Below are 10,573 nucleotides of genomic sequence, written 5' to 3' on the forward strand. Positions count from 1 at the left end.
TGACAAAGGAGGATTCTCCAACTCCCCAAAAATCTGATTTCTATCAAGGTTTCTTCCTTCCAGGGAGTTTTTCATTGTCACTATGCTGCTTCCTGCTCTTTGGAGTCTGCACCGGGTGCCTGTAATATACTTTTTGACAAGTGCTGTTGTTTAAATGTCTTATTGAATACAATCTGATGTTCTGTGCACTTTCTCGAACAGATCTGGGCCTAGAGCTGCTGTGATGTCATCAGAGCGAGACTGAACCCCTGGAAGTCAGGGGTCAGAGGTTAAGGGTCAGGACCAGAGTCATGTGACCAGTCGACCCAGAGTGCCCATGGAGCACACCCTGCCGCAGAAAGAGTCTGCCTATAGAAATTATATTCAGTTACACACACACAATAATAAACTATCTAGGTTTGACTCACAGAGACTATTTATTTGACTGAAGTTGGACTATACCAAATGCTCATCAGGTCAATGAGGACCTAAAGCTTTATTATTAGCAGTATTACAATTATTATTACTATTGTATTACTAAAGTCAGTTGAGCAGTTTTCCATTACAGCCGGTCCTAGCCAATGCCATGCAGTACTGACTTTCCTGTATAGAAGCTAACTCACTGCCGTTTTTATGCTCCCTAGTCCCCCTTTAAACCTGCTTCACAGTCTGTAGTTTACCAGTCAATTAGTCTGCCCAGGTTGTGACTTGTTCAGATGTAAAGTGCAATACTACTGTTATATAAAATCAGACCATAGACTGTGGCTAGCCAGAGAGGGAGAAAGAGGGAGTGTTTGACGTGTTGTTCATTTGTAATAAGTCTTCTTGTGAAATAAATACATTTTATTTAAATTCTTGATTAATGGTGTCTTACAAGTTTGTTTTATCCTATGGTTATGATGGAAATGACGAAGAGGATGATGATATGGAGACAGGTAACGTTATTTCCATTACATCTGATTCTCTTCTAGCGGAACAATACAATTCAGGGAAATGCCATTTTTGTGACGTTGCTTAGTGAGTATAAAGTCTGCCGAGAGCCTGGTGAGGCGGAAATACGGTTGATGACAGCGATCCTCCTTCCGTCTGTACGTGGAGAAAGCAGTCTGATCGCTGGGAGGGTGAGCTTTTTGTTAACTTTTTCCTACCTAGAATATGCGATTTATTTTTCTTCGACTCGAACTATTCTTGGATAAGCGTGTCAAGCTTCGGTTTTACAGATTGAGTGAATGGATCGATGCGGTTTGAGCCACCGATGTTGTTCGCTGTCTTGGTTTCTCTGGTCCTTTGTGTCAATCAGTACGACACTAGTTAGCTTTCAGCTGCTAGCCAGAAATGTCTAACGTTCGCGAGAAGCCCTACTTACTCATATCCAAACCATGACTGGTTATCTATTTTCCAATGTTGATATTGACAAGAAAATGTAAAACAATCCAACCACTTAACGTTAGCTGGATAGCTAATTTAGCTTGCTAGATTGCCTTCGATTTGACAGTCAAGCAAGCTAGCAAGTACAAATATGTCAATGTTCAAGTCAATTCAGTTTTCTTTATACGGTACTGTAGCTAGCTAACGTATTAGCTCTAGCTACATACAACCCTTGTTTCTTTCATGCCACGTCCTGAATTAATCCAGACTTCAAGGGCTCTTAAATTAGTTTTGACTGGCTTGCTCACATAGCCAGTTATTTAGCTAGCTAGTTACAAAGCTACCCAGCCAACTGTTTACCGTTCTATTTACAGATTAGTTCAAGCAGGTCCAAGACTAGACATCAGCGTGCTGCTTGCATCATATTGCTATGTGGTCTATGCAGCTCATTGGGAAACGTAGCTTTGCTTTCAGTTTTGAGTACAAGCCTCTTCTTGGTATTGCACAGAGGATGTCACCTCTTTGGGATTAGATTGAGGTTGTTTCCAATAGACCATGTTGGGTGGGTTGTGGAAAGAAGCCTGCTGTATAATGTATTACCTTTTTAGGCATAACAATATGAATATTGAAAATGTTTAGCCTCTGCAGTGTGGGCTGTGAGAAATTAACTGCATGTGATAATGTATTGATAGTGTTTCCTGTATTTATCATGTCGTGCTGCCTGTGGAAAAAAACTGTAGCAGAGGCCCTTTCTGATACATAGGCTATAGATAATGTATTAACTGTATGTCTTCCTGTAGACCATGTCATGCGGGCTGTGGAAAGAAACCCTGGCAATAGCAGAGGACTACCTGTCTGTCTGCAGTATTATCCCTGCCAGTGGGTCCCGGAAAGCCCCGCCTGGTCCTCCTCCCAGCGACTCGGCAGCAGCCATGCGGCGCCAGGCCCGGGACATGGAGGCCAAGCACCGGGCCCGCTTCCATGCCCTGGCACACAGCTTCCTGTGCCAATGCGGCCCGGACCCCTGCGCCTGTCTGAGGAAGGTGATGGAGGAGCTGGTGGGAGATGGACAGATGAACTGGGGAAGGGTGGTCTCTCTGTTCACCTTCACTGGTGTGCTGGTCAGAGAACTACAGGGAGAGGACACAGACCAGGGGCTGGGTAATGGCATGGAGCTGGGGGGGAAGGAGAGCTGCAGGGCACTGGCGGAGACCATAGCAGACTACCTAGGAGAGGAGAAGAGTGACTGGATGCTGGAGAACAAAGGCTGGGTAGGTTTGAGCAGTAAGCATCACACACATGCGCTTATGGACACATGTGCACGCACACACAACAGGATCATTGACACCTTGTGGCTTCTTGCCATGTGGCTGCTGTGTTTGTGCTACCAACACAATGTTCAGGTCTAATCCAGAAATGACTGCTTAAAACACAGGATTTTTGTGGTACAAGAAATATGACAATATTGGGGGACAGTGTCCCGGACACAGATTAAGTCTAGGGGCGCAAGGTAGCCTTGTGGTTAAGAACGTTGGGCCAGTAACGGGAAGGTCGCTGTTTTGATTCCCAGAGACAACTAGGTGAAAAATCTGTCGATGTCCCCTCGAGCAAGGCACTTAACCTTAATTCCTCCTGTAAATCGCTCTGGATAAGAGCGTCTACTAAATGACTTAAGTTACTGTAAAAGTGTCAATGTAGTTCTGGATTGAAGAGCAACCTCAATGGAGAATTTCCCATTTGAAAATCGTGTCTGGGGGAACTGGCCTTTTTTTTTTCAAAATCTTTATTTTTTTATTTTTTCTCCCCAATTTCGTGGTATCCAATTGTTTAGTAGCTACTATCTTGTCTCATCGCTACAACTCCCGTACGGCTTGGGAGAGACAAAGGTTGAAAGTCATGCGTCCTCCGATACACAACCCAACCAAGCCGTACTGCTTCTTAACACAGCGCGTATCCAACCCAGAAGCCAGCCGCACCAATGTGTCAGAAGAAACACTGTGCACCTGGCGACCTTGGTTAGCGCGCACTGCGCCCGGCCCGCCACAGGAGTCGCTGGTGCGCGATGAGACAAGGATATCCCTACCGGCCAAGCCCTCCCTAACCCGGACGACACTAATTGCCAATTGTTTGTCGCCCCACAGACCTCCCGGTCGCGGCTGGTTACGACAGAACCTGGGTGGCGCTGCAGTACAGCGCCACCCGGGAGGCCACCAAATTTGCCTTTTTAATGCTTATTAGAAATGGGTGTTTGACTTGTAATGTGTTACATGTCAGTAGGCTGTTGTCACAGTAGATTTATAAATGTATAACTCTTCAGTCAATACAGAGTGATTTTACTGTGGTGTGGACCATAAACCCTGGTTGTCTGAGAGGTCAAAGATCTACCTGTCACTTTAAAGAGGGTTTGTACAAGGTCAACACAGCCAGTATAGTCATATAAAGTGGATCAGGGGTAGTGGGGTTACTGGGGTACTCCAGAACAACATTGGACTGTAGTGCTGGGGTAGCAACAACACAGCTGCAGCTCAATTTGTTGACTGCTTTTGTGAATAACCACCCCCCCCACCCCCCTCTAGCCAGCTGGCCCCAACAGCCATATGTACCGTCTCTAACGTAACAGTCTAGTGACCTCCAAGCACACAACTATCGTTAATACTCAAACTAGTCTGGATTAGTACAACAAATACACTGATGAACACAACCAGCTGGGTCTGGATCAGAACAACAAATAGACTGATGAACACAACCAGCTGGGTCTGGATCAGAACAACAAATAGACTGATGAACACAACCAGCTGGGTCTGGATCAGAACAACAAATAGACTGATGAACACAACCAGCTGGGTCTGGATCAGAACAACAAATAGACTGATGAACACAACCAGCTGGGTCTGGATCAGATCAACAAATAGACTGATGAACACAACCAGCTGGGTCTGGATCAGATCAACAAATAGACTGATGAACACAACCACATTTTGAGATTTGCCTTACTAATCACGACACAGGTCTGTTATAGCAGGGACTGTCCGCAGGCAGTTGTCTCTCGGTCTGAAAACACGAGAGGAAATGGGGCTTTTTGAGCAGTATTGAACTAAGTTTCTTGACTTCCTTATTTTGATCTCTAGCCTGGTCCTTTGATACACCATCGTGACCTGAATAAGTGTTCAATAAAATATATGGATCTAATCCTCTCTCTTCTAGGAGGGCTTCTGTAAGTTCTTCCACACAGCAAGAGAGGTGAACCAGGACTCGTCCATGAAGACTGCCCTGTTTGCTGCAGCTGGCGTGGGCATCGCAGGGTTAACCTTCCTCCTGGTCCGCTAACACACAGCACAAGCCCTGCTGCATCATCAGTCTCATTTCAAAGTGATGGCCGTGTGGTAGGTCTTCAATGGGTTAAATGGTGTCACAACAGGGGCAAAACTTAGGGCCAAAATATCTTTTTTGAATAGTGGATGGGACATGTCCCCATTCACCCCCTGGTGAGTTACGCCCATGACTCACACTGAAGCAGGATTCCATTACATGGTTTAGTTTCATTCATCAACTGAATGTTTCCACATCTTTCAGTCCGCAGTAATACCTTCAACTATTATTCAGTCATACCTAGAGATTGTACCACAACAAACTAAAGGCCTTCTGAAATGATGGAATATGTGAATATTATTCGTTTGCATATCTTTCCGCTGTTATGTTATTAAAATATAGTATTTTGTCAAAGCGAGCGCACAGGGGACCACATGTTGTGTTGACCACAACTGGACTACTATGGTTGGTTGCATTCTGTTTGACCGTGCAGCTACAAAGATGACCATTTAGATGTGGATGGCTGCTTCTCAAATGGGGACTTCATCCCTATATCAGGGCTATTCAAATCCAAGCCTGACGTTCTGAAGTAGTCCTGGTTTTCTGTTCTACCTGATCACTAATGGCACCCAACTGGTGTCTCAGGTCTAAAGCCATTCCTGGTAAGAGGGGAGGAATGAAAATCAACAGTGGAACTGGCTTGTTGGTCCAGATTTCAATATCCCTGACCTATATAGAAATGGGGTGACATTTGGGGACAAACCCCATCATTTTGTCCACTGCTTAGTGTCCTGACTTGTTTTTATGAATGTCCCTCTTGCTTTTCTACTTCAAGTAATGTGTGTGTGTGGCAAGAATATTTTTTAGTGTAATAAACATACATTAATATATTATATTTATATGAAATAAAAATGTTAAGTTGCCATCCTTGCATTGCCCCTTGGCAGATTTCATAGTTTTTTACCTTTTTTCTCTGGCTCGTCATATCAGACATCCATTTCTGGTTTATAAAAACAGGGTTCTTCTACTCCAGGCCCGGAGGTCCACATTATTGGCCGATTCTTTTCTACCTGCTAATTGATTGGCCGGCCAGAGTACATGCGTCCCGTCTCTGAGATGATGAAAACCAGAAGTGTTCAGGTCCTCTAGGCCTGTAGTTAAATATCCTTGGTCTGTCTGTGTAGGTTTCTATCTGTGTCTGAGATGGTATGTAATGTTTTTCAGGGCTTTACAGACAGTGGTGCTACAGTGTGAGATGATATTAAGCATGTCTGCCTCAGACCAATTGACTAGACATGGTCTGCATTGCAAATGCACCCTGTTCCCTATAGTGCGTGACTTATTTATGTCTTTTTCTAAATAAAAAGTTTGTCATGGAGTCACAGTACTGTCTTTTGTTAAAGGTGAGTGTGAGAGACTGCAGGATGGTAAAGACACTGGGAGTCCTTTTGGTTTCACTTTGACTTCAGAACTCTTTCTGACTTCTTGTTACGGTCACTGAGTGTTAATCAGCCTACACACGACCCCTCACCTCCCCCATCATGGTCTTGCAGGCCTCAGGCTCCACATCTTGTCTCTTCGATACTCTTCTTTAGAATAAAAGCGCTGACTTGTATCCTGTTACACAACTGCAGCTACTGCTATTTTAGATGCAACTGATGGTACTTTAGTCACCGTCACATACAAAGCTGTGGTTACTGCTATTCTAGATGCAACTAATGGTACTTTAGTCACCGTCACATACAAAGCTGTGGTTACTGCTATTTTAGATGCAACTAATGGTACTTTAGTCACCGTCACATACAAAGCTGTGGTTACTGCTATTTTAGATGCAACTAATGGTACTTTAGTCACCGTCACATACAAAGCTGTGGTTACTGCTATTTTAGATGCAACTAATGGTACTTTAGTCACCGTCACATACAAAGCTGTGGTTACTGCTATTTTAGATGCAACTAATGGTACTTTAGTCACCGTCACATACAAAGCTGTGGTTACTGCTATTTTAGATGCAACTAATGGTACTTTAGTCACCGTCACATACAAAGCTGTGGTTACTGCTATTTTAGATGCAACTAATGGTACTATTTTAGTCAACTAATGGTCACATACAAAGCTGTGGTTACTGCTATTTTAGATGCAACTAATGGTACTTTAGTCACCGTCACATACAAAGCTGTGGTTACTGCTATTTTAGATGCAACTAATGGTACTTTAGTCACCGTCACATACAAAGCTGTGGTTACTGCTATTTTAGATGCAACTAATGGTACTTTAGTCACCGTCACATACAAAGCTGTGGTTACTGCTATTTTAGATGCAACTAATGGTACTTTAGTCACCGTCACATACAAAGCTGTGGTTACTGCTATTTTAGATGCAACTAATGGTATCACCGTCACATACAAAGCTGTGGTTACTGCTATTTTAGATGCAACTAATGGTACTTTAGTCACCGTCACATACAAAGCTGTGGTTACTGCTATTTTAGATGCAACTAATGGTACTTTAGTCACTGTCACATACAAAGCTGTGGTTACTGCTATTTTAGATGCAACTAATGGTACTTTAGTCACTGTCACATACAAAGCTGTGGTTACTGCTATTTTAGATGCAACTAATGGTACTTTAGTCACTGTCACATACAAAGCTGTGGTTACTGCTATTTTAGATGCAACTAATGGTACTTTAGTCACTGTCACATACAAAGCTGTGGTTACTGCTATTTTAGATGCAACTAATGGTACTTTAGTCACTGTCACATACAAAGCTGTGGTTACTGCTATTTTAGATGCAACTAATGGTACTTTAGTCACTGTCACATACAAAGCTGTGGTTCCTGCTATTTTAGATGCAACTAATGGTACTTTAGTCACTGTCACATACAAAGCTGTGGTTACTGCTATTTTAGATGCAACTAATGGTACTTTAGTCACTGTCACATACAAAGCTGTGGTTACTGCTATTTTAGATGCAACTAATGGTACTTTAGTCACCGTCACATACAAAGCTGTGGTTACTGCTATTTTAGATGCAACTAATGGTACTTTAGTCACCGTCACATACAAAGCTGTGGTTACTGCTATTTTAGATGCAACTAATGGTACTTTAGTCACCGTCACATACAAAGCTGTGGTTACTGCTATTTTAGATGCAACTAATGGTACTTTAGTCACCGTCACATACAAAGCTGTGGTTACTGCTATTTTAGATGCAACTAATGGTACTTTAGTCACCGTCACATACAAAGCTGTGGTTACTGCTATTTTAGATGCAACTAATGGTACTTTAGTCACCGTCACATACAAAGCTGTGGTTACTGCTATTTTAGATGCAACTAATGGTACTTTAGTCACCGTCACATACAAAGCTGTGGTTACTGCTATTTTAGATTTAATGGTACTTTGTCACTGTCACATACAAAGCTGTGGTTACTGCTATTTTAGATGCAACTAATGGTACTGTCACTGTCACATACAAAGCTGTGGTTACTGCTATTTTAGATGCAACTAATGGTACTTTAGTCACTGTCACATACAAAGCTGTGGTCACTGCTATTTTAGATGCAACTAATGGTACTTTAGTCACTGTCACATACAAAGCTGTGGTTACTGCTATTTTAGATGCAACTAATGGTACTTTAGTCACTGTCACATACAAAGCTGTGGTTACTGCTATTTTAGATGCAACTAATGGTACTTTAGTCACTGTCACATACAAAGCTGTGGTTACTGCTATTTTAGATGCAACTAATGGTACTTTAGTCACTGTCACATACAAAGCTGTGGTTACTGCTATTTTAGATGCAACTAATGGTACTTTAGTTGTCACATCAAAGCTGTGGTTCCTGCTATTTTAGATGCAACTAATGGTACTTTAGTCACTGTCACATACAAAGCTGTGGTTCCTGCTATTTTAGATGCAACTAATGGTATTTCTGTCACATACAAATTGTTACTGCTATTTTAATCAACTAAGTACTTTAGTTTCATACAAAGCTGTGGTTACTGCTATTTTAGATGCAACTAATGGTACTTTAGTCAGTCACATACAAAGCTGTGGTTACTGCTATTTTAGATGCAACTAATGGTACTTTAGTCACTGTCACATACAAAGCTGTGGTTAATTACTTTAGTCACTGTCACATACAAAGCTGTGGTTCCTGCTATTTTAGATGCAACTAATGGTACTTTAGTCACTGTCACATACAAAGCTGTGGTTACTGCTATTTTAGATGCAACTAATGGTACTTTAGTCACTGTCACATACAAAGCTGTGGTTACTGCTATTTTAGATGCAACTAATGGTACTTTAGTCACCGTCACATACAAAGCTGTGGTTACTGCTATTCTAGATGCAACTAATGGATGAGTCATGTCACATACAAAGCTGTGGTTACTGCTATTCTAGATGCAACTAATGGCACTTTAGTCACCATCACATGCAAAGCTGTGGTTACTGCTATTCTAGATGCAACTAATGGTACTTTAGTCACCACAGCAAAAACCTACACGTAGCCACAGCAAACCTTCTAGGACGCTGCAGTTGTATCTTGTTACACAAGTCAGCACTTTTTATTCCGATTCTGAGAAGTGTATCAGAGAGACGATGTGGAGCATGAGGCCTGCCCCATCAAGATGAGATCAGATAGTGACAGACTCTGAAATCGCACAAACTACTAGCTATCAAGATGAGATCAGATAGTGACTGAGACTCTATTCAAGATTGTCACTATCTCATCTTGATGATCGCTACTAGTTTCCGTTATGCCGGCTTTTAACGGTTTTGGCTTTCCATCTGATATACACTATCATGTTTATTCTCACACACACCCCTGAGCCATGGGAAGAGCAGTATTATCTGCTGCTTCTCCAATCTGTTTATACTATCAGCACTGTCTGCTGACCCACACTGTACACACAAGCCTTGCTCTCTGACGAGCCGGCACTCACCCCAAGCAAACCTTGCAAATGAGTTTGACCCCCTTTCCCTGCTTCCCATACAATGTCTCTCTGCCCCAGAGTAGATTTCTGGCTAAGAGTGACTGTTTAATGTCACAAAGTCTCTGGGATGGAGGAGGGGATCCAGAGTGAGTGATGGAGGTAAGCGTGTATAGCATTGTATATCTGAACTATCAAAGGGTCTGTATAGCCCTCGGCCTCTCAGACCCTCAGAACATGCCACACTGAGACTGACCTGATTTCCTACCATAGAACACATACAACATACTGAGAGCTGAGCTGATGTTGTCAATGTGTGACTGTTATATCCTGTTGACATGTTTTCTCCCAGTAGACTAACAGCAGCCCGTCACTGCTGTGGTTCATCATGGGGAATTGGCTAACATATTAATACCCAGTTATTATCACTAGTTCTATTGACACTGGCTGTTTAGATGATGGATTATAGAGATTACTGATGAAGGGGGGCATCCTTACTGGCTCCCAGATGGGTCTCTCGGGACTGAATCTCAAAAACAAGCAGAGGGGGAATTGGTGAGAGACCAGGATGGAGAGAGTGTGAGGAATGGAGAGGCAGCAAGTCAGACAGAAGTCTGGGGGTTTGAGAAACATGTTAAACTCTCTGACCTCAATGACCTTAAACACCCAGCAGAATGATCACTGACCTTACACCCAGCAGAATGATCACTGACCTTAGACACGCAGCAGAATGATCACTGACCTTAGACACCCAGCAGAATGATCACTGACCTTAGACACCCAGCAGAATGATCACTGACCTTAGACACCCAGCAGAATGATCACTGACCTTAGACACCCAGCAGAATGATCACTGACCTTAGACACCCAGCAGAATGATCACTGACCTTAGACACCCAGCAGAATGATCACTGACCTTAGACACCCAGCAGAATGATCACTGACCTTAGACACCCAGCAGAATGATCACTGACCTT

At 42.9% G+C, this 10,573-nt stretch overlaps 1 protein-coding gene across 1 annotated transcript; it reads left to right on the forward strand.

Moving 5' to 3' along the window:
• Positions 1–999: 999 nt before the first annotated feature.
• Positions 1,000–6,034, forward strand: bcl2l10 (BCL2 like 10). The gene is made up of 3 exons (XM_064989995.1): positions 1,000–1,100; positions 2,148–2,618; positions 4,552–6,034. The coding sequence occupies exons 1-3, from the start codon at positions 1,044–1,046 to the stop codon at positions 4,672–4,674; spliced, it is 651 nt and encodes a 216-aa protein (XP_064846067.1). The 5' UTR covers positions 1,000–1,043; the 3' UTR covers positions 4,675–6,034.
• Positions 6,035–10,573: the final 4,539 nt, after the last annotated feature.

This window comes from Oncorhynchus masou, chromosome 2 (genome assembly GCF_036934945.1).
Source record: "Oncorhynchus masou masou isolate Uvic2021 chromosome 2, UVic_Omas_1.1, whole genome shotgun sequence".
Classification (NCBI taxonomy): Eukaryota; Metazoa; Chordata; class Actinopteri; order Salmoniformes; family Salmonidae; genus Oncorhynchus; species Oncorhynchus masou.

Coding starts and splice junctions, on each gene's coding strand:
- bcl2l10 (XM_064989995.1), top strand. CDS start 1,044: ATGACAGCGATCCTCCTTCCGTCTGTACGTGGAGAAAGCAGTCTGATC. Junction 1,101..2,147: donor GCAGTCTGATCGCTGGGAGG/GTGAGCTTTTTG, acceptor GTCTTCCTGTAG/ACCATGTCATGCGGGCTGTG. Junction 2,619..4,551: donor TGCTGGAGAACAAAGGCTGG/GTAGGTTTGAGC, acceptor TCTCTCTTCTAG/GAGGGCTTCTGTAAGTTCTT.